General features: G+C 38.5%; 1 protein-coding gene across 5 annotated transcripts in view; it reads left to right on the top strand.

Annotated features, from left to right (window-relative positions):
- The window catches only part of MIA2 (MIA SH3 domain ER export factor 2), a 58,781-nt gene that overhangs the window by 19,935 nt on the left and 15,774 nt on the right, over positions 1-23,072 (top strand). For 3 of the 5 annotated variants that reach the window (XM_045014251.1, XM_045014248.1, XM_045014253.1), the window contains 14 exons: positions 2,434-2,565; positions 6,556-6,577; positions 6,702-6,790; positions 7,280-7,351; positions 8,108-8,218; positions 9,519-9,590; positions 9,919-10,023; positions 14,380-14,502; positions 15,018-15,129; positions 15,618-15,664; positions 16,107-16,197; positions 17,626-17,764; positions 20,980-21,081; positions 22,254-22,314. In XM_045014251.1, coding sequence (XP_044870186.1) covers positions 2,434-2,565; positions 6,556-6,577; positions 6,702-6,790; positions 7,280-7,351; positions 8,108-8,218; positions 9,519-9,590; positions 9,919-10,023; positions 14,380-14,502; positions 15,018-15,129; positions 15,618-15,664; positions 16,107-16,197; positions 17,626-17,764; positions 20,980-21,081; positions 22,254-22,314 — 1,278 coding nt within the window. Of the gene's footprint in view, positions 1-590; positions 918-2,433; positions 2,566-6,555; positions 6,578-6,701; positions 6,791-7,279; positions 7,352-8,107; positions 8,219-9,518; positions 9,591-9,918; positions 10,024-14,379; positions 14,503-15,017; positions 15,130-15,617; positions 15,665-16,106; positions 16,198-17,625; positions 17,765-20,979; positions 21,082-22,253; positions 22,315-23,072 lie in introns of those variants that run through there. The other 2 variants (XM_045014252.1, XM_045014249.1) reach the window with 2 other exon arrangements.

Below are 23,072 nucleotides of genomic sequence, written 5' to 3'. Positions count from 1 at the left end.
GAATGACTTTTAGTGAGTCACAAGGCATGGTGGCAATGGCCCTCCCCCTGACTTGGAGTGAAGACTTGTTACAGGTTGCTTGTGTTTCCCTGGCCCTGCCCAGTACAATACTGCTAACATGACTTGTGCTACTGCAGGGCTGCCAGTGTCTTGCCCGGCCCCAAACGGGGGCACACGTTGGCATCTCCTCAGGAGCCTGCCCCCAGTGTTCCTAAAATGGAGGATAAAGAGACACCTCTCGTCTGACGTTCGAGGAGGGGGGGCGGGGGGCCCCCTGGAATCTGCAGGTCCCGACGTGCGGGGTGTCCTGTGGCCGTGCCCTGCCCCCCCCCGGTGCGCACAATGGGCGGCGGGGGGGGAGGGGGGCGCCGGCCGGCCGGCTAATGCGGAGAACGCGGTACCCAGCACGCGGGGCTCAGTGACAACCTCTGGCTCCCGCCCCCCCCCGCTTGTGTCACACAGTGGTGCCGCCGTCCCCTTCTTTCCCGTGCGTTCTTCTGGTCTAGCCGTTCATCCCCGCTGTCCCCCCGGAATGGTGCCGCCTGGCTCCGCCTGTGCTTTTGGGACAGTGGTGCAGTCCCACTTGCTGAGCTGTGGTCTCGCCCCGCTCCCCTCTCCGGGGCGGTGGTACGGCCCGCTTGGTTGTCAGGCTGGTGCCGGCAGGAAACTGCGTGGGCGCTGCTGGGGTTCTTGCGCCTGTTGCCGGCGATGGGCCATGAGCGCCGGTTGCCCCCTCGCCTCTACCTGCTGCTGCTGCCGCCGCCGCCGCCCAGAGCGTGAGCAGCTGCTGCCGCTGTAAGATGGCCGCCGGGGAGAGCCGGCAGGAGGCTCCGGAGGCTGCAGCCGCGGGCCTGTGGCCCGGCTTCCGAGAGACAGCGCAGCGCTTCTGCGGGCTGGCCCTGGAGCGAGCGCGGAGCGTGAGTGCGGGGGGGCGGCAGCAGCGAGCTCCCCGGCCCGGGAGCTGGGGCTCTGCTCCCGTGGGGGTGTCCGGGGCTGCCCGTCTTGTGGGGCTGGGGCCCCGGGGAGTCAGAGGACGGGGCTGATTTGCGGCCTTGTTCTCCTGGACCCTTCAGTTGTGAAACTTCCCCAGGTCGCGCTAAAAGCCGCCCAGGCAAGTCGGCCTTGGGGTTTTTGCTCTCAACAGGCACTGAGGTGCGGGTTGGGGTGGGTGTGATTTGTGACTCGCTGGAGATCTCTGAGGGTGGGAGGATTTTCGTAACACGAAAGCTGCTTCACTGCGATAAACAACGTTACTCTGTGCTTCAGTGACCCACTCACCAGAGCCTGCGTTTTGTCCTTTACACGGAGCTAATCTGCTGCGAAACTGGTCGTCTGATAGCTTACATTTTGCGAGAAAAGTCAGGTGTCTGGGTTGGGGCCAAGTCGGCAAGCTTGCAGGACCCGGGATCATGACAGTGTTTAGGGAGAATCAAGATGAGACGGGCACAATAATGGAATGGAAACATAGTGAGGTTTGGTTGAGAGGAGGCATAGGGCTTGTTAAATTCAAAGCATTTTTAATGTCTGTGAAATTAGGAAATATAGTCTCAAATATGGAAGGAAAACATGCTTATATTGTCCTTTTAATAATATCAAAGGAAGCCTAATGATGCTCTTTCCAAGTGCAGACTGAGCACCTTTGCTTGAAAGTCTCAAAGCTTAAGATTTTTCTGCTTAGTGAATATAATATTATACACTAATAGTTGTATATGGAAAGGTGAGCTGCATTAAGCAGGTTGTTTTTTGTTTTGTTTAGAAAATAATGTGTATATATATCTATTTACAAATAATGTAGACCTCAGATCATGCAAATCATGATCCTTTATGTGGTAAACTACATTGAACCACTACTTTTATTTTATAAAACATACTTATGCTGTGTTTTAGTCAATCAGATAAATTATTTGCATCTCTTTAGCTGTCACTATAAATTGTCCATCAACTATGTGGTAAATATTTTTTATTTTAGTGCTGACACTTACTTTTACATATAAACTATCTCAAGAAGGACCCTTTCCCTAAACAACAAGTTCAGAATGAAAACTTGAAAAGCTGTGTCTGTTCTAGTTCAACACACCATATGTGTCTTCGGTTATATTATACACTGATTGCTAAATAAACAAAAGATTTTAAAACCAAATAAAAGTCTTCTGACAACATTTGCTACTTCTCAGGGTTTTGAAAAAGTAAATATACAAAGAGTCTTATAGTCTCACAGTTGACTTCGTTTTTCCGACGAAGTGGGCATTCATTCACCCACGAAAGCTCATGCTCCAAAACATCTGTTAGTCTATAAGGTGCCACAGGATTCTTTACTGCTTTTACAGTTGACTCAGTAAACAATAAGTAATATCTGCATTTGTAAAAAATAACAGGTAATCTGTCCCTTTTTTTAACCACTCAGACTTTGCTGCTTGATTTTTTTTTTATTAGGTTGTGGCAGCGTTGCCTGAAGATATGAGACCTGGTCCTGATCTTTATGGTTTCCCATGGGAAATAGTGATTTGTGCTGCAGTTGTTGGAGTTTTTACAGTCTTACTGTTTCTGTGTAGGAGTTATCAATCAGTAAGTATCCAAAATGACGTACAGAGTTATGTAGATGGTTTGCATTTAAAAAAAAAAGGTTAAAATTGTCATTACATCAGTTTGAACTTTTTAAGTGAAATAGGTGTGTCACTGTCTGGAGTGGTTCACAACTGTGAGTCCCTCACTCTCAGGGCAGACACCCCAAACTGGTGGTCTGTTTTATAATTAGATTTCACTAAACCAGTAACAAATGTGAACTCCTGGATCACTCTACCTGTCTAGCCATTGAGTACAGACAGTCCCCTAGACTCTCCAGTTTGTCTTACCACCCAGACAAACTGAACTTGTGATAAAAGATTATTTAAACCTAAAATCCCCCCACATCAAGTTTCTCCCAGTCCCAAGAGTCACCCCAGATCAATTGGTACTCCAGACCTTAAACCAAAGATAACGCTGGCAGCCAATTCTGTAGTAAACTAATTATTGGTTTATTAGGTAAGAAAAAAGCATGAGAGTTATTGAGAGGTTAAAGCAGATAAAATATGAGTAAATCACAGTTTGTCACTCCAGATGGTGTCAGTGTTGTAATAAACTGCCAATTTCCCAAAAGTCCTTCAAGGCTACCCAGAATAACTCTGGGATTCTCCGTCTTGCAATCATAATTTCTTCTTGTTCAGTTATTCTGCCTTGTTAGAATCCAAACAGTCCAGAGATGAAGGATCTTTCCTTGAATCCATCTTTTATATCTCCTTTACTAGCTAGCTGACAGTGTCTGGACCCACGTTGTTGGTTTTTTATTTATTTATTTTTTATTTTATTTTTTTTTTGTTTATTTGTGTTTTTCCCCTTTGATGACAGATAGTGAGGAATGCACTTGGAGTCCTTGACTTGCTTTGAAATTAGCATATTCTGTTAAAGTCCTTAAGTCCTTCATTAGCATTTCATAAGATTTCTTTGATAGGTAATTTAGTTACAGGGTCATACATACATGTAAATGTTTGCTGTTACATTATAACAGGAATAGATAAGTGAGAACTATATAACTAATAACCTATTAATTTCCATGAAGTTTAAATATCTGAATACACACTTACATATTAATAATTGCTTTGATCTACACTAACATACAAGTGAATTGGCCTGAGGCCCTGATCTGATCTGGTTTGCCAGTGTTACAATAGAGTTTTAAGTCAACTGGTCATACAGTTGATGATATTTTCTTTGAAACTGTAGGAAAATTGGGTAGTTGCTTTCTTGTCAAGGTCCTTAGTGGTTTGCTGTTTGCTCAAAGAATGTTGCTTTTAATGTGAAATGCATATTCACCTTATAAAAGCAAATTAAATTAAAGTGATAAAATTTCCCCTTTTCTACTTTCTCATTTTATGGGACAAATTTTCAAAGCCAGCTTCCAAAATAACATATGCATGTTTTAGTTTCCCATTTATTCCTTAAGCATTTTGTGGGTATTTTTACTCCCATATGTCATAGAATACTATACTAGGGTTGGAAGGGACCTCAGGAGGTCATCTAGTCCAACTCCCTGCTCAAAGCAGGACCAATCCCCAGATTTTTACCCTAGTTCCCTAAATGGCCCCCTCAAGGATTGAATTCACAACCCTGGGTTTAGCAGGCCAATGCTCAAACCACTGAGCTATCCCTCCCCCTTGGTACTTCACTATATTTGGTTATAGCTATACCAGCTAGGATTGTGATCTTGTCATATCTTGCAGGATAAGTAGGAGCAGGCCCAACTTGCATGGGAGACTGCCTAGAAAAGTTCAGGATGCTTCAGGAAGTGTTATTGGTGATTTAGTATGTTGCACTACTGAACCAATGTCTCAACGTGTTGCTGGGGAGCACTGTTCTTTTAGAGGAACATAATATGGAGATTCTTGGCCACACAAACTTATTGAAAATCTAATGACGCTTGTGCAACCTTTGTCCTTTGTGCTGGTTAAATTCCAATCAGAGTAGTAATATCCTAAATTATCCCTACAGTTCAAAATGGATTAAATTTTCTTAACTTGCTGACCTAAACTACAGTGTAGTGTCTGTTTGATTTTAAGTAGCTACAGTACTGTGCATAAGAAGTAGCTGCATTTCAGTGGTAAATGTAGTGATTCCTGTATTTGAAGATGTGGTTCAAAGTGTTAATAACTTTACTGAGCACTGTTGGCAGAAACTGCTGCCTATAGATTTGGGAAGTCCTCCTACAAAATGGGAAACCTTCCATTAGGAATACTTGCTCCTCAAAATGGCAAAGATTTTTCATATGGACAGCCCAACATGATCTAGACCCAGTAGAGGCCTTGATATTGAAGCTCCCTGACTATCTGCTGCACCTGAAACATGCTGGACTAGCATTTATCTCTCTCACTTAAGTCCACCTTGCAGCAGTATTGGTGTGTCACGCTCTGGTACTGATCTGGATCTGATATTTGACAATATCAACATTTCCTCAAGGGCCTCCTTCATATTTACTCTCTGGTTAGACTGACTCCCAGGTGGGCCCTCAGCATTGTCCTCCTAAAACTCCTAGAGACTCATAAGAACATAGATGTGATCCTATATGGCCAGTCTTATGGTCCATGTAGCCCAGTATCCTGACGTCAAACAGTGGCCAGTGCCAGATGCTTCAAAGGGAATGAACAGAACAGGGCAATTATTGAGTGATCCATCCTCTGTGAACCAGTCCTAGCTTCTGGCAGTCAAAGGTTTAGGGACACATAGAGCATGGGGTTTCATCCCTGACCATCTTAGCTAATGATAAACTATCCTCCATGAACTTGGCTAATTTTTTTTTAAACCCAGTTATACTGTTGGCCTTCACTGCATCCCCTGGCAACGAGTTCCAAAGGTTGACTCCTTTAGAACCACTGTCAGATTGTTCAGTACATTTCTTTACCATCAAAACTTTCTTTCTGGTTGCCATCACCTCAGCATGGGGAGTCACTGAGCTCCAAGCCCTCATGGCCAGACCACCTTACTAGGGTTGCCACCTCTGAGGTACAAAAATACAGGACATCTGAGATGATCCTTAGCCCATCCAAATGGGCAGTTGGTAGTGTATACTGAGCACTCTTCCAGATTTCTCAGGACAGCTACCTGAGAAGGGGGTGGGGTGGGGGAGAGGAGAAATGATCCTGGGGAAATCTGGACAGGTGTCAACTCTACACTTTGCACATCCTTCCATATAGACAAGGTGGTACTGAGACCACACCCCAGTTCATCCCTTAGCCAGTCTCACAATTCCACCTGAAGAATCAGTTACCTTGCCATTCTTTTTTCTGAAACCTCCCTCAACACCTGGAGAAAAAGCTACATGCTCTCCCTCCAAACTCAAGGCATACTCGACCAGAGAACTGGCAGCATCTTCTGCCTGTCAGTCTTTGAGATCTGCAATATGGAGCAACCCACTGACTTTTGTTAAACATGCTGTAGGCATGCCATCTGGGTCAGATACCAAGTTCAGGAGCAGTACTTCAGTCACTGTTTGATGCAAATGAAACGTCTCACTTCTGTTATCTGGGGATAATATTGCTCGTGAGTCACGTACAGTGGGATCCACACTAATGAATACTCAAAAAAGAGAGAATATTACTTATCCTGTAGTAACTCTTGTTCTTCAAGATGAACATAGCATGGATCCCACAACCCACCTGCTTTTCAGATTCCTCAGCTATCACTGCTTTAAATGGCAAGGGAATTGGTGGTGGGTGGAGGAGGGTTGTGGTGGTCCCACCCTTTATGGACTCGTATGGGAGCATGAGGAGGCACAGAACTTGTGCGCAGCCGCAACAGACACTGCTATTCAAACACCTTTAGTTTCATATATGTGAGATGAATGCGCACCTATGGTGGGATCCACACTGACTACAACATCACAAAGAACTACAGTTACTGTAGATTAAGTAAACGTAATATTAAATAAAGAACGCAGAGAAGATGAGGCTAAAAACTGAATAGTGTATCCTTGCATGCTGTGTAACATAATAGGACAAATTTCAGTGCTTGTTCTTTTTGTTTCAGGTTAGAAGCAGACTTTATATAGGTAAGTTAACTTTCCTTATTGTTTCTGTGGAGTATGTTTCTAGCTACACTGTTAATTTTTAATTATTTTTATGATAGTGTTTAATAACTTGAATGTTTCAAAATGAAGCTACTGTTCTTTGTAGGAAGGGAAAAACAACTTGCCAGTAAAGTTGCTGAACTACTTGAAGAGAAATGCGAAGTTCTTGAAAAACTTAGTCTCCACAAGAAAGAGGTAACTCTTATTTTTATTCTCCACTTCCTCCAATGTATGTTTTTAGCATATTGAGCCATTGTTGTTTTTTTGATCAACAGAAGCTTTATTTAAACTTAAATATTAAAAGCTTATATTTATTATGATCTTGCAATTCTTGTGTCCCCCCCCCGGTTCAAATTCTTTTAAATGTGATACTGATTTTAATGCATTCTGCTCTTAAATCATAGTACAGTACGCAGCATTGGAAATGTACTCCTAGATGTCTTGCTTTTATGCTCTATGTGCTAACCTTCCTAGGGCCAAATTTTTAAAGATACTTAGGCACCTAAAGATGCATGTAGGCCCTTCTGAAAATCCCACGAACACCCACTGGGAATTAATGTCTAGTGTGCCTAAATACTTTTAAAAATCCATCCCTTAATGTTTTAAACTTAATAATAAATTAATTTCATTTTTTAAAACAATTTTTGATCTTACATACATTTTGATATCAAGTATCCCTTTCAGTATGAAGACTTAGAATCATCTCTAAAGGATGCCAGTCTTCTGAAAGAGTCAACAAATACATCACATATTGAGGTAAAAACAGACTAAAAGTGGTTTTTCAGGAAAAACTGAAGGTGTCAGAAGTGTACTTTTTTTTTTAATCTGTGTAATTGTTTTGCTAATCCAGGGTTTCTCAAACCAGCACCAAGTGAGGCAGTGAATTAATTATGGAGTGGATCAGTTATGCGGGCAATTAATTTTGGAGCAAATAATTATGCAGATAGCGTTCTCAACCTGCTTCCCATAGGTGACATCCTGTTAAATAGTTATGCAAACCCCTCAAATGACTGATGCAGAATCAAATGTGTACCACAGTATTTTGAAAAAAAAATACTTGCAGCATAAATTTTCAAAATTGACTAATAGTTCTAATTCAAAAATGCACATTAATAACTTAAAATAGCATGTGTCTTGCATATTGCTATAATCTAGAAATGAATCAATTTTTAGATCTCAAAAATCAAATTTATTTGATAGAGGATTCCAAAAAAGCCTGGTCTCCCCATTCTTCTCATGGGGCTATTAATATATAACTAATAAACTGATAAATTTACTTAAATTCATTCTGTACTTGGACTAAATGCTGTAAGGTTGGGAATAAGATTATTCATATGTACATGATTTAATCCCTACTTTAAACAAGGCTGCATGGAGATCTAACTTCTGAGGCCTTATTGCACCTCTGTAGATTATTAAAGTGTTCCATAAAAATACACTATACACACCTGTATTTAATTACTTTATAACTGTACATTTCTATAGGTTAACTATCAAAATTACTTGTTTTAGGCAACCTGTGAAAAACTGAACAGGTCAAACACTGCACTCAAGGATGAAATAGAGAATTTAGAAAAAGAGCTGGAAGAAGAGAAGTCAAAGCGATCAGAACAGGATGACTTGGTAAGGTTCAGAAAAAACATTTTTTCATCATATTCAAATAACTTGGTTTTAAAAATCTGAACATGTTATGTTTGTGTATAATCAGAGTTATTTCTCTGAAAAGACATCTACTGAAAAGGCAGTTTTTTCATTCCTTTTAAAATTTGTTTTTAAAATAATTCAAGGGATAATCCCAGGTAGTTAAGGTTCAGGAACTAACATGCAAGTATTTAGGAGCTAAAGATACAGCTTTACGTTGAATGTCCTAGATAGCAAGGGTAAGAAAAGACTTGTTTAACAATTAAGTGATTTATTTTTTTTTTACTTTCTTTGCAGTTTATTTAATGCTTCCAAATAAACTTTAGAATGTATGATGTGGAGAAAGTTCTCTGAATTTTAACTTTCTTTTTATTTAGAAAACAAAACGTTCTGTGCTGGACTGGGGGGAATCATTTTTGCAGAACCTTCAAAAATTCAGTGTTTTTTGACTCATTTATCAGCAGCTAATCTTGTTTTTCCCCCTTCTTCGCCTTCCCCTACAATATTGTGCTGTTTACCATTGATGATGCTTATTGTCAGCCAAAGTAACTTGCTTCCATCTTGGGGATATTCAGGAAGTGGGGGACAGTCTTGTTTGGGTAGATAATGCTGAAACCAGCATTTTGTGGTTCCTATCAAGGGAGAAGTACTTCTCAGAATAACTTCTCTAGCTATATCATTAGGGAAGCCCACAGAACTGCTGTTTATTGGGCTGTATAAAAGCAACCATAGAGCCCTTATGAATTATGGTCTCTTCCTTGTCTGTGATGCTAGCGATGTTACTTTATGAACTAATTGACAAAGGGATTTGTAAGAGTGCTAAATTCAGTGAACACTTACACTTTTTTAAAAGCTTTAAAATATAATAGTTGGAGGCCCACTCAGCAGAAATACCCTGCATATGGAAATCCTTTCCTAAAATACTTTTAGGAAAATGGATTAATTAATGGTTCTCCAGTATCTCAGACAGTGCATGTAATATACATATTATAAGCATGTAAAAAGAAACAGTATGTTACAAGAAAGGTAAAAAGAAGGTATTAGTATGTAATCATATGTCTCTATTGTACAGTCAAATCTTCCTTAAGGAAAATCTTTGAAAAGAAAACTGGTATTGTCAGGCCTGCAAAGACAATCCTTACAATTTAAAAATAAATATTTTTACAGGAATACATTTTAGTAGCATTTACTGAACATTTTATCTCATAAAATAGTTTGGTTGAAACTTTTTAGCCAAACTTCTGGAAGAACTTGTATGAAAATAAATATTATGGCTTTGCAGATGGTGGAAATACAGAGAAGAATGGAGTCTTTAGAAAATGAAGCAAAATCTATCCAGTCACAAGTGGCAGAAGTAAGTCCAATATCTGAGGTTTTTGTTCAAATTAGGAAAATAAATTACTAAAATTGTTTCATCACAAATAAATACTCACAGGAATGACTTGACATGAGTATCAATACTCGTCTTCTAGGGCTCGGTCCTACTTTTTGGTATGTGGTAGCTGATTAATTTTACAAGAGAGTGTGGCAGTTACCAATAATTGAAAAGGACAATTACTCTTTATTTTGTTAGTACACAATTATAAAACATACACTGCCAAAAAATTTATTGTAAACAGCAACAAGCTTTTGGATCTTCAAATATACTGTTGAAGCAGTTTACTTTCTTCTATTTCATTTAGGCCAAGACCACATTAAAAGTATTTCACATTAATAAAGAGAGACTTGAAACCTCTGTCCAAGATGCAATACAGGAAAACTGTCATCTTCAGGAAAGCGAGAAACAGGTACGTTCTTCCTAGTTATGTAGTATTGTAGGTATGCATGGCACTTTCCACATAACTGAAGATATAATCCCTGCTCTGAGGAGTCCAACATCAAATTGAACATAACGAAATGATCCAGGAGAGTGTGTGTACACACACTCTTTTCCCCCCTCTCCCCCCTTCCAGGAATACTATGTTCTTTTATTTTTATTTATATATAAAAAGTGTGTGTGTGTGTGTATATAGTCTTGTTATGTTGGAATAACTTATTTTAAATAATTTCCTTGGATCGATCTCTTGCTCAAAAGGCTATATGGAATGTGTATATGAGAGAGAAGAAAGCTTAATAAGTAAGGTGTGAAATACTTGTTCTACCCATAAAGGGCAGCATGGAAAAAAAGCAACACGCAGATATTGAGAGAAGAATTCAAAGGGGATGGAAAAAGGTTTTGCTGAGAAAAAAGAGGTTTTGGAAGAAATGAGAATAAAGATTTAGGCAAGTACATAGTTGAGGTACTCCCACAAAAGTGGCCATCAGAAGCTTGAACTTGATACAGATGACAAAGACAGGGTTTAAATAGAAGAATAACTTAGCAGAGTGGCAGGTGAGGAAAATACTGTTACTGTAGTAGCATTTGGGATAGAATGGAGGAGAGCAGTGTAAGAAGTGAGGAGGCCAGATAGGAGGGCACTGGAGTAGTTAGGCAAGAGAGAATCCAGGCAGTGAACAAGGATTTTTAGTTGCTGTAAACCAGAAGAGGAATGGTTCAGCTTTATGGTGGAAAAGAAGAGAATAGAGTTTAGAATGACACACAAGTTTCAGGCCTGGGTGATGGTAAGATGTTGGAATGATCAACTAGAGCTGGTCAGAAATGTTCCAACAAAACATTTTTTATCCGAAAATGCCAATTAGTCAAAACTGAAATGTTCTGCTGAAATATGTAGACTTTGACAGAAACCAGTTTGCCAGAAACTTACCTGGTTTCCTGCTCAGCTGCCCAGCTCCTTGGCAGCTTGCCTGGAGGGGAGCTTGAGAGCCAGGGCTTCTTGGTAGCCAGCCTGGTTAGCTGCTGGGGAACCTGGGCCTCCAGGACTTCCTGGCTTCACCACAGCACACCAGGTGGGCTTCTGCAGAGCTGGTGTGCTCGGATTGCCGGGACCATTTAAAAAAATTCCATCCTGGGTCTTCTGAAATAGAATCTTTTGAAAATTGTTCCACAGAAAACTTTTCATATCGGATTTTCTGTTTTAATTCAGAACAGTATTTTTGGAAATGTGGAATTTTCCAGGGGAGGGAAATTCTAATTCTCACAAAGCTCTGTTATCAACAGTGAGAGTGGAAGTGTGATGGTGATAGAAGATGAGATTCATTTTTTGATATAAGTTGTTGGTAAAGCAGACAAACATGTCGTATGCAAGAGTGAACAGAGTAGTAGTTGATTGGAAGTAGAGAGGATAGTGGATCAGGTAACTTGGTTATAAGGAGAAGAGGAGACCATTGGAAGAAAATTATTCTCATATACTTTATTTGCTTTAAGTCCATTCCTTTGGTCTTTATTCCTAATTGTACCCTTTACAGTACTTGAAAAAATGTACTAAGGTCAGAGAAGCAGTGCCTAATTTAAAAAAGTGAACAGACCAGTGTCTTTTATCTTTGTGACATGTATACCTTGTTGCTGGTTCACTTTTTTGAACCCAAGAGGACTTTGAATGAGGATGTTCTTTTGCTGCTTCTCCTCTGTAAAAAGGGACCTTTAAGCAAGACAATACTAAATGCTGAAAATCACGTAACTTTATATTTAATCATTTTACACACATCAAAATCTGTTTTTAGCAGAGTTTTTATAAGGTCATAATTGACTCCTTTACAGTAATCATTTTGTAATTCCTTCTAGGTAAAATAAACTTGCATGACACATTCAAGACCAGGACATCTGGTATTCTTAGGGTTTTGTGTTGAAATTTTTAATGAATAGTGCATGCTGCAACTTCTTTCACTCTTGTATCATATTTGGTATACTCCTTGTTGGGGCGGAAAAAAGACCTTACTAATAGACCAATCAGAAAAGAAAATGAAATTGTCTGCCTTGCTTTTTTTTTTTCTCAATGAAAACATTGTAAGCAAATAATTTGGTTTTCTTTAGTAGAACATATACGTCCCTTTTTAGTTCTTTTTATTTTATTTTATTTTTATTTGTGTCTTTTTTTCCTTACCTTTTTTAAAGACGGAATTTCATTTTCACCAAAAGTTAACAAAAGTGTGTTTTGTTAATGGAAATCGGCATACTTTGTTCTTTGGTCCTTTTACACAGATGGGTCATAATCCTCTGGCACATCATCGCCATAACGATAACAGATCTGCTACCCTCTGAATAGATTAATGATATGCCAAAGACAGGATTAAACATCTTAGTTTGAACCAAGACAACTGTTTATAAACATTTTATTACAATTTTTTTTTCTAATTAGAACGCTAGGAAAGCATACTGCCTTACCTCACTGCAGAATCCTTGTCCTTTCCGTCTGCTGTAATCCTTATGGTGTACAAGAATCTGCTTTGGTTCACTGTTTCTTTGACTCATGTAGAATGTATTTTTAAAGTTTAGTTGCTTATCAGTGAAGGGGATTTAGTAATAACAGCTGTGTTGGAATAATGAACTTTCTCTTCATTTTTCACTTCTCTAGTTTGACTAGCGTATGACTTATTACTTGAAAGGGCACATACTGTGTTAGGTGACTTATCAGTCACTTTATTTTATGATATAAATAGGTATAGCAGAATTAATTTTTTTTAAAAAATAATTTTGGTGGACAATATCAATGGTTATTTTAAGCATTTTTTTCTATTTTCCCATGGGTGTGATAATTTAAATGGGGGGAATCAGACAATATCTCATGAAAGCAGATGTTAAGATTAAAAAAGTTTTTAAAAGCTTTAACTGTTAAAATATTAATTGTCAACATCACATGTCAAGATATACAAAGTAAATAACCTTAAATCAAACTCTCTTCTTAAGCAACAGTTTTCTTTCTTTGGCTTTCTGTAAATTTCTGTTATCTATGGGAATATCTTCTTTGCTTTGTGTGTATGGTGAAATGGACATTTTACTGATTTCTGATAAAAAAAAATCTAATCCTTCCAAGTTTACACATCACCTCTGTTTTATTATGTCTTTGAATTGCTTATCTTTGGCAAGCTGAAATTTAGACTTGCTAGTATTCTTGCGTCAGGGTTCCCCTGTTTAACTGCCAGCTACATAGAATCGAGTGTTCTTGGTCTGATTAAAATTGATTAGTCACTCCACTCTGTAAACCTGGTATGTTTAAAGATTCCAGCTGGAGGATGAACAATAGGCAAATTAATCTTTTGAAAGATTCTGAGAAATAGTTTCTTGAGGTTTTTATATTAAATATGCTGTTCTTATAAGAACTGAAGCAAATTTGTTCTTATAATATATGCAGCTGTGGTTTAATTAGCTGACATAGTGCAATCATAGTTTGTTAAAATAAATGTAAAGTCTAATTATTCCTTGTTTTTTGTAGGACACTTCTGAAAATGAAATATTCCTGTAAAATTGTTAATGTAGTCCCAAAACCTTCACAACCTGGCTGCCCTTCTAATTAACAAAAGGCTAGTTACAGTATTTTTAGTATTCAGTGTCTGCTTACATAGAGTACTGATGACTTTGATTAGCAGCAACATGTCCCTTAAAATATATTTTCACCATATGGTATTAAGTGGAAAAAAATAATTGTTAGGAAAAAATCTGTGGGTTATGTGGTGAATTAAATAGCTACCCTATTTATTTTACTCAATAGAGAACTTCCAAGATATAAATAAAAACATTAATTAATGGTACACTTCCCTCTCACAGCTTCGTTAGGGTGAAAGGGGAACAAGTGCTGTAGCTTAAGGAGAGTGTGTGGGAAATGAATGTCTTTTCTCTTCAACCTGTTCCCAGGAATCTGGATGATTATTAGCCAAAAATTCAATATTTTATTTTAATTGGCTTCTTTACATTCTGTATGTTTTATCTAAAATATTTATTGAAGTATTCAGCTAAACTTGTTTTTAGATATCCTAGTAACTAATTTCACTAGACAGCTAGTGTAGCTGTCTAATAAATTAGAGAACAGTACAGTAATATAAAATGTTTCACTGTTAAGCTCTTCAACATTACACAATCTTTAGTTTTGTTTAGTTCTCATGGACATGTGGTGGTGGTGGGGTTTCAAGACACTCACCCCAGATATGCTGCCTATGAGTACAGTGTACATATGGCTAATTATTGTTGAAATGTGAAAAACACTGGGTGATTACTCTTGATTTTCAACTTGTGATAGATTGTCTTATTGATCTAGTACACCTTTTTTTAGCTTTTACAAGAAGCTGAAGGATGGGGTGAACGATTTAGTGAACTAAATGAACAAACAAAAATGTTTGAATCGTCTAAAGCAGATATGGAGGAAGCTCTGAAAAACAAGGAAAGTCAAGTCAAGGTAAACTGCTGTATTTAACACTGACTGTGTTTATAGGAGATGCTAAATATTAGGATGAGAAGATGCTAAGCTGTCTCAATTTGCTTCTTGCATTAACTTATTTTTTCTTAGCTGCTTAGATTGAGGTTTGAATTCGAGTCCATTGGGACACTGTCCAAAGGCTACAGACTCCTAGAATCTAAAATTTGAAATAAATAGGATTACTTGTCTAAAAGATTCTTCACTTTGCAGACACTTTATATGTATAAAAATACAGAACTCTTCAGATATCCCAGTGAGCATCATTAAGAGCCTTTAGTGGTGCCCCACTGTTGTCCTGCTTCTTGCCTGTGTTTTAATGGGTAAGTAGTGGAACATGTAGAATCCTAGATAGCTAGCAGGCTAATTTGATACATTAATGAGAAAGTAATAAAGTACATCAAAAGGTTGAAAATGTGACTTAGTGTGGTAATCAAAGTTTCACTGCCTATATTTCATTTTGGATTTTAATTTTATTTATTTTTGGTAATATCTAGTCATTGACAGAATGTTTATTGAAGATGAAAGACTGGAGCATAGCAATAGGAGAAGACCACACTGAAGACAACCACTGGGATGTTGATATAACAGAAAATGGTGAGCTTTTAGGTACAATCAGGATAACTTCTTATCTAAGCCCTCCTCCTTCTTCTCCCCCCCCCCCCCAAAAAAAAGAGGATAGGTTAATTGGGAAAAGAAAATAACTAGACCTCACACAAAGCTTATAATTAAATTAATTTGTTAAAGGTAGAAGCTGGATTTCTTAACCCTGCATACTAATATGGTTTGCAAATGTGCTCCTCCAGAATACTAAACGCATCCTGCATTGCCATTTTTTCCTTAGTCAGCTCAGTTAATGCTTAGTCATCTGGGGAAGAAGTCAGCCTGTGTGTTAAAGTATCAGAAAAGAGTCAGCTTTAATTTTTCCTTTCCACACTGAGTATGTCACATTGTACTTAGTGTGGTGGAAGCCAAAGCTAATTTTTATGAAAAATATATTCAGTAATTAGGAGTAGTAAGTGTACATTCCAGTCAAAACATATCACAGTGCTGTTTGTGATTTCACTGTTCTTCTTTCTATTTATGCTCTTAATTAGATGATCAGCAAAAACGAACTATAAAGAAGTTGATCTATGCTGCTAAGGTATGTAGTAACACTTTATGATGTACTGATTTTAAAAGTTTGGAGGGAAGAGGTCAGAGAAAAAGTGAGGAATAAAGAAAACTGCTATTTAAAGTACATGCCATGTTATGTCTAGTAATGGACATAAATAATTGTATCAATGTAAACAAAGTTTAGGGTATCTGTTTTTTTTTCTGTTTTTTTTTTTACCATACTTTAAAAATCTTAATTGACACTTTTTTTTTCTTTGCCAGGGTCTAGAATGAATGCAACCTGCCCTGTCCTCCTGAAATAGGGTATTAGCTGATTGCATTTCCAAGCATTAGTCAATTAATGTTACAGCCATAACATAACATTCTTACTTTAGTATTGTATTATCTGAGAAATGCAGTCAAGTGGAATTGAGTCTTTTTCCTCCAGTAATGTTCACACTTAATTCCCCTTTTATTTTATTTTAATATAGTTAAATGCTTGTTTAAAAACCCTGGAAGCAGAAAGAAATCAAGTATATTTAAAACTGGCAGATGAAGATAAAGCTAAAGAAGAACTTAAAGGTAATTACATTATTTTGTTTAAAAAATAACTGATTTTTAAATAAGAGAAGCTATTCATGTCCTTAAATAACCCTGGATTATTCATTCAATTTTTGTGGAAAAAATATAAAGTTTACACTAATAGCTTTATTTAGTTAGCTAAAAATCCATTAAATTTGAATTGAAGTGACTTAACCAGTTCTAAAAAATTTGTCTTAAAAGGTTAAGTGGCTAAAACTACAGCAATAATATAGACTGCTGAGATGCCATTTTTAATTTGTTACCCCACTTCAATTGGAAGTGCAACAGTTGTCACTCAAAATAAATATACTGAAAATCTTTTTTCAATATTGCTATTGAAAATATGTCTAATGGCTTTCATTATAAGATATTTAGATATAAATAATAGGATGTTTAATTGTGAAATACGTTTCTAATCACGTAGCGATTAGTTCATTATATTTAGTTGGAAAACATTACTTTCTTCTAAAAATACTCTTGCCTGGAAAGTACATAGTCACCGCTTTTCCTTTGGACAAATTCTACAAAGGCTTCATTCTAAGGAAATATATTTTAAAAATAAAATTAGTGCAGCTTTATACAACTTGTATCTAATTAGCCAATGCCTTTAACCTAAATAACACTATCAGCAGAAAATTGGACTCAGTTTTAAATGCCATGTGCCTGGTGGCCTTTTGGATGATTCTATCCTCTAATGCAGCAATTTTTCCCCTATAACTTTTAAGGATCTCCTATGCTGACCCATCAGATAGATGTCCTTCTAGACTGACTGACTAGCCTTTTTCCCCATTCGGGCCTTTGAACTTCAGAGGCTTAAATATATTGAAAGGAAGCACGGTTTGCAACTGAATAAATAAGGAGATTGATATTTAAATTATCTCCTTGCTCCATGTTATTAACTATCATTATGCTTCAGGGTTAACCCCAACTGGGATGAATGGGGCATTTCTACACTTCTGTGAACTATTGTTCATGCTGCTTGTCATCTTGAGCACACTTAAACAAATAATAATAATAGAAAATCTGAAAGTTTAGATTATGGATTTCAAAATGGCATCCTCTAGAGAAAAGTACAGGTTTTCTGAGCCATTCCAACCACAGATGGGGAAACAGAGCTTAAGTATGTGTTAAATCTGGAAGAAGTATTCAGAACTCCTGACTCCCTGTCCTGTACCAAGTCCAGTAAGCAATACTACTTCTCAATTGTGCAGTCTGTGGAAATCTATCACAATGCAAAAAACCAAACAGTATTCTATGGACTGTAGGTAGGAAGATGTCTCCCTGTGTTACTTTCCAAACGTCAAACAGGCCTTCATTAATAAAACTGTAAGGTCCTTGACTGGCAATGTTTGTACTTTCTAAGATATTATGATTTTGTTTTAACTTCATAAACTATGTGCATTATTCACCTGTCTCTAAATTTGACAGAACGGATTGAAAACCTCCAAAGTGAGCAAGTCTCCTTGCAGTCTGAAAATGCACATTTTGAAAGTGAACTTCAGAAGCTTCAGCAAAAGCTTAAAGTAATGACCGAGCTATATCAAGAAAATGAAATGAAACTACACAGGTACTGATACCATTATGTTTTTACATTAAGCATTTAATGAATGATTAAGGGAAGATTGGGAAATCATTTGACTTTTCAGTTTAAACATATCAACAAATTTGTGACAATTTGTTGAAAGATAATTGTCATATCAACTGTAGTTTATATCAGCCAGATTCCTTATAATTCCATGAATAATATGTAGCTGAAGAAACAATTTTTTTACATGCTTGTTTTAGATATGGATGTGATTATTACTAATTTTTGAAGTGATGGATGAAATATATTGGGAAAGTCCATAATACTAATCTTGAAATGCTTGGATAAGAAGGGACTGTATACCTCTTGTGTATTTATCGCCGTAACTGTTTTATGGGAACAGTTAAGGGGTATTATTTTTAAATGTGCTTGTGTGCAAAAGTGTGCTGTACCAATTATAGCCTATTTCAGCCAGTTAGAGCTGAACCTCAGAGTTACAAACTGACCAGTCAACCACACACCTCATTTGGAACTGGAAGTACACAATCAGGCAGCAGCAGAGATGGAAGGGGAAGGCAATTTCAGTATAGTACTGTTAAACTACTAGAAAATAAAGGAAAAGCAGCATTTTTCTTCTGCGTAGTCAAGTTTCAAAGCTGTATTAAATCAATGTTCTGTTGTAAACTTTTGAAAGAACAACCATACGTTTTGTTCAGTTTTATGAACATTCCAGAGTTATGAATAACCTCCATTCCTGAGGTGGTTGTAACTCTGAGGTTTTCCTGTATTTATTTATAACAGCTGAAGCAACTTTTTGGGCAGGCAAAAATCAGCATACTGACAAGTACAATACATTTTAAAAGTTGTAATTATGGATAAACTGGCCTTTGATTTAGAGAAGAGGGAATGGTAAAATTTTCAAAGGCACTTAAGTGCCTTTTGAAACTTCAGTAGACCTCACCTATTAACCCTATCAATTGGCTAGGACAGTCATTCAATAGTGAAATAGTTTGCAACTGTCACCATGTTATACTGACATTTCTCAGAAAAAATTATTAAATATGCATCAGTCATTTTTTATATAACAAAGGATGTTGTCACAGTATCAGTGGTTGCTGATTTGAACATATGCAATATTACAGCAAAGCAAATAAGTTTAAGTACCGTGGCACTAAGATATGATTATCCACTGACAGTCTATTTATCTCATGCTATATACACCTGTACTCTGATATAACGCGGTTGTGGGGAACCAAAAATTCCTACCACGTTATAGGTGAAACGCCGTTATATTGGGGTAGCGGTGGCAGGACTGCAGTGGTGATTTAAAGGGCCCTGGGCTCCCCGCAGCAGCTGGAGCCCCGGACCCTTTAAAGTGCTGCCGGACCCCCGCTGCTACCGTGCTATATGCAAACCTGTATTCTATCGGGCCGTGTTATAGTGGGGTAGAGGTGTAAAAGGTGAAATTCTCTCTCACATAGTTGGAGTAAATGGGTTTTGTTCTAGATACTTAGAAATAAAAATATTTTAAATAACTAAAGTAAAGAATTAGGAAAGAGACAACAGCAACCCTCCAGTCCATAGCCTCTTAAGAAGAACCAAATAGCAAATAAAACTGTTGGTTGTACTGTATTCACAACAGCAGTATACGTTGATGTGGACACAGTGGTGAAAAGAGGACAGACAGATGCATGGAATTGAGAGGCAGGCCGCAACTTTTATTAAACTTTAGCACAGAGGAAGGGAGCTACCTACCCATCACCCAGGGTTGCCCATACTAAGCATTTAATTGGTTCCAGTGCAGGGGTACAGGACTCCTTACAATATAACTCCTAACTCAGTATAGACTCTCCTCAGGCTACCGCCCAGAATTTAGCTCTGAGCGCTAGCACCTGCCTGCTGCTGCCCCCCCTTGGGGACAGAGCATGCAGAAGGGTGGGGACCTTGGCCTTATCCCGTGAGTTCAAGGCCTATCACCAAATTCCAGGTCATTTACTTTCTGGGAACAGTTCATTTTATCCTTTTAACTAACTGCAAGTTGCAAATAATTAATAACGCAAGCCAGTTACCTCAGTTAGATTCTAAACACATTCCTATTTAATCTGCTGTGATTTTAACGGTGCTGTGAGGAAGATCGAAAAACTCCCTGATCCCTTGCAGGCTGTTCCATGGGGGAAAAAATTACTTCTGATATCCAGACAGGTGGTTGGCTAGACCCACAGCATCTGTCATGCCGCTTCTCATTCCTACTTCAGGGTGGGTAGGATGGGGCTGCTGGAATGGAGCTGAAAGAGGTTCCACATGGTCCCTATTCCAGGTTAAATCCTGGGAGCTGGGGAATGCTGGCTAATTAACATTCCTCCCCCCAGCTGGCCAGTGGATGCCAGAGACTCCCAAGTGGGGAGGAGCTACCTGGTGTTCCTAAGCAAGTGTCTCCTCTCTTGCTGCTGAGACTATCCCCCTTCACCACTGGCCCCATCAAGTTCCCCACCCTGGTTGAGGAAGGTGGGTGGCATTTGTTGCTTTTCTACCCCACTGGACAATTGACTATGCATTAAGGGTGAAGTTCACTGCTTCTAGCAGGGACTGGGGAAACTCCAGTGCACTACAGAGGGGGTGGTTAAAACAGATACAGAGGGGAATGGAAAACTCAGCGTGTGCACACTAGGAAAAGTGTCTTTTTGTTTAACCATGTGGCAACTAACTCCTGATAAAATCCTAGTGTGGATGAGAACATTTGCAGTTGTCACACATGGTAGCTAGTTAACATAAATGCATGCAGAGAGCGTGGGGTCGCCTTAGTGATGACAAGTCTGTTGGAGGAGAAGAGAGAGGGCTGGGCTCTGCATTGGTTTGAATAGCCCACTATATGAGTGGATTTGGGGAGAGGCTAGGGCATGACTAGCAGGTCCACATTTATGCAGCCTAGTGACCAAGAACCCATGTGCAGGGGAGAATGATTAATGGTTCCTATTCTAGCCTATGGGCTGGACTAATAGTTACGGATGTTCTGCAGAGCTGCCTTGTGTGCGTCGGTATTGAGTGCAGTGATAGTCCTGGTATTATCTTACTGTTCCAGATTTTAATAATTAACTGCTAATGAGCTATGTAAACAAATATAAAAACACTATAGTTACACACCACAACCTCTTTCTGCTACTGTGGGTGAATATCACACTAAATAATCTCTTTGCTGAGAGAATAACTGCGAAATTATTATTTGAGGTACAGTTAACCATACTGTCTGTGTGTTAAAGGAAACTAACAGTAGAAGAGAGAGAACGGTTACAGAAAGAAGAAAAACTCTCTAAAGTAGACGAGAAAATTAATCATGTTGCTGAAGAACTAAACATTTACAGGTATTTACAAATTTTTATTTACTGTTAGCATTTGCTCTAAAGTTTACAAAATCCACAAGAGAATTAGTAAATTTACTACTTATAATGCATTGTTATGGAATATATTCTGTCCCCCTCCACCCCATTTTGATGCTTTCTATAGTCATGCTAGTTTATACAAATGAATTCGTGTGTGTGTGTGTGATGATAAATACACATGACGCTCAAGTGCCTAGTGGCAGGCTCTCTTCTTCCATCAGTGTGTAGAATCTAAAATTGTGTTACAATTAAAGCAGGGTGGGTAGGACAGTTTGTCTTCGAGGTTACCAAAGAATGGCATGATTCTTGAACCTTTACTCCCCTTGGAAGTTGGTGACTTTTTTTGAGCACAATTTGATGACTGATTCTTTAGAACAGGGGTTTCTCAACCTTTTTCTTTTTGAGTCCTCCCCTCCCCCCCCCCCCCAACATGCTATAAAAACTCCATGGCCCAGCTGTGCCACAATAACTGCATATAAAAGCCAGGGCCAGTGTTAAGGGGTAGCAAAACACAATCTGTCCTTTCGTATTTAGGCAAAATATGAAGTAGTAGGGAAATTTTATTTTAAAGTTTCTAAGAGGATATTGCAAATAGTGGAACATAATTAAAATCTGTGCTTACCTTGGGCCTAATCTTTGGGTGTGGCTGAGCTGTGTTTAACACAGGGGCTGAAGGAGGATGTAGGTGTGGGTGGGGGGGATTTGAAAAAAGATGTCCTTATATCTCCTTTTATGTTCCCTTTTCCTGGGTCATTTTGGTCCCTAGTGCAATTTGCAGCAGTCCTCAAGTCTTTAATGACCTTCAAGGGGCAACTCTGGCAGCTGGTAACTGCAGGTATGCAAAAATGCACTGCTAAAGTAGGTGCTGCAAAGAGTGGGGCTGACTCTGCTGGCTCTACATCACTGGAGAATTTCCCTTATGCCAGAGCAATCTTCAACTTGCCACTTAGACCACCTTTGCCAGTCTTCAGCAGGGCCTAGGATCTCTCTCTCCTCCCCACTCCCCTCTTTTTATTAATCCTTTTTTAAGTAGGCCTTGGTCATAGGTAACAATAGTGTTGTTTGTGTGTAAACTCCGAGTTATTTATTTGCAGTGTCACTATCTGTGGTGGTATTCATATTTAAAATTGTATTCTGTAACATTTTTATTACAGACAACGAGCAAAAGATCTAGAAGAAGAGCTAGACAGAACCATTCATTCTTATCAGAGTCAGGTATGTACTTTGATTTAACTTGGCATTTTGCCATACTCAGGAATGTAACAGTTGACTTTCAGCTTGAAACTACCACTTTAAAGCTGCTTGCAGTATTGCATTTGGCTTTATTTGGGTAATGTTATCAGACATACCTTGATATAAATTACAATTAGCAAAGTGGGTGGTATTTTTGAGTAAGTGTATAACTTCTCAATTTAAACTCTGGGGGCCTGTTCATGTATCAGAAAACAGCCTTGAAGTCTTAATTTATTTATTTTTTTTGTGTCAGATGAATAACTTATTTTAAAGGTACAGGAACTCCTCACTTAATGTTGTAACTATGTTCCTGAAAAACGCAACTTTAAGTGAAACAATGTTAAGCGAATCCAATGTCCCCATAAGAATTAATGTAAATGAGGCGGTTAGGTTCCAGGGAAATTTTTACACACACACACACACACACACACACACACACACACACACTTTTAAACAAACAATTTAATACTGGTACATCGGGGTGATGATGATTGTGAAGTTTGGTTGAAGTGGAGGAGTCAGTGGGTGGGATATTTCCCAGGGAATGCCTTACTGCTAAATGAACTAGCAATTAACGGAGCCCTCAAGGGTTAACTCTCTCAACACTCTACAAGGCAGCAGGAAAGGAGGGAGGGCAGACAGAGACACACACCTTGTGTATGAGAGAAAAAATGCACACTTCCCCTTTAAGTAGCTGACCCCAGGTTAAGTACACTGCCTTGTTAATTAAATCAGCTTGC

Source organism: Mauremys mutica, chromosome 4 (genome assembly GCF_020497125.1).
Source record: "Mauremys mutica isolate MM-2020 ecotype Southern chromosome 4, ASM2049712v1, whole genome shotgun sequence".
NCBI classification, from domain to species: Eukaryota; Metazoa; Chordata; order Testudines; family Geoemydidae; genus Mauremys; species Mauremys mutica.
Note: the sequence above shows the minus strand (reverse complement) of the source record. Positions and strands in the feature narration are given on the sequence as shown.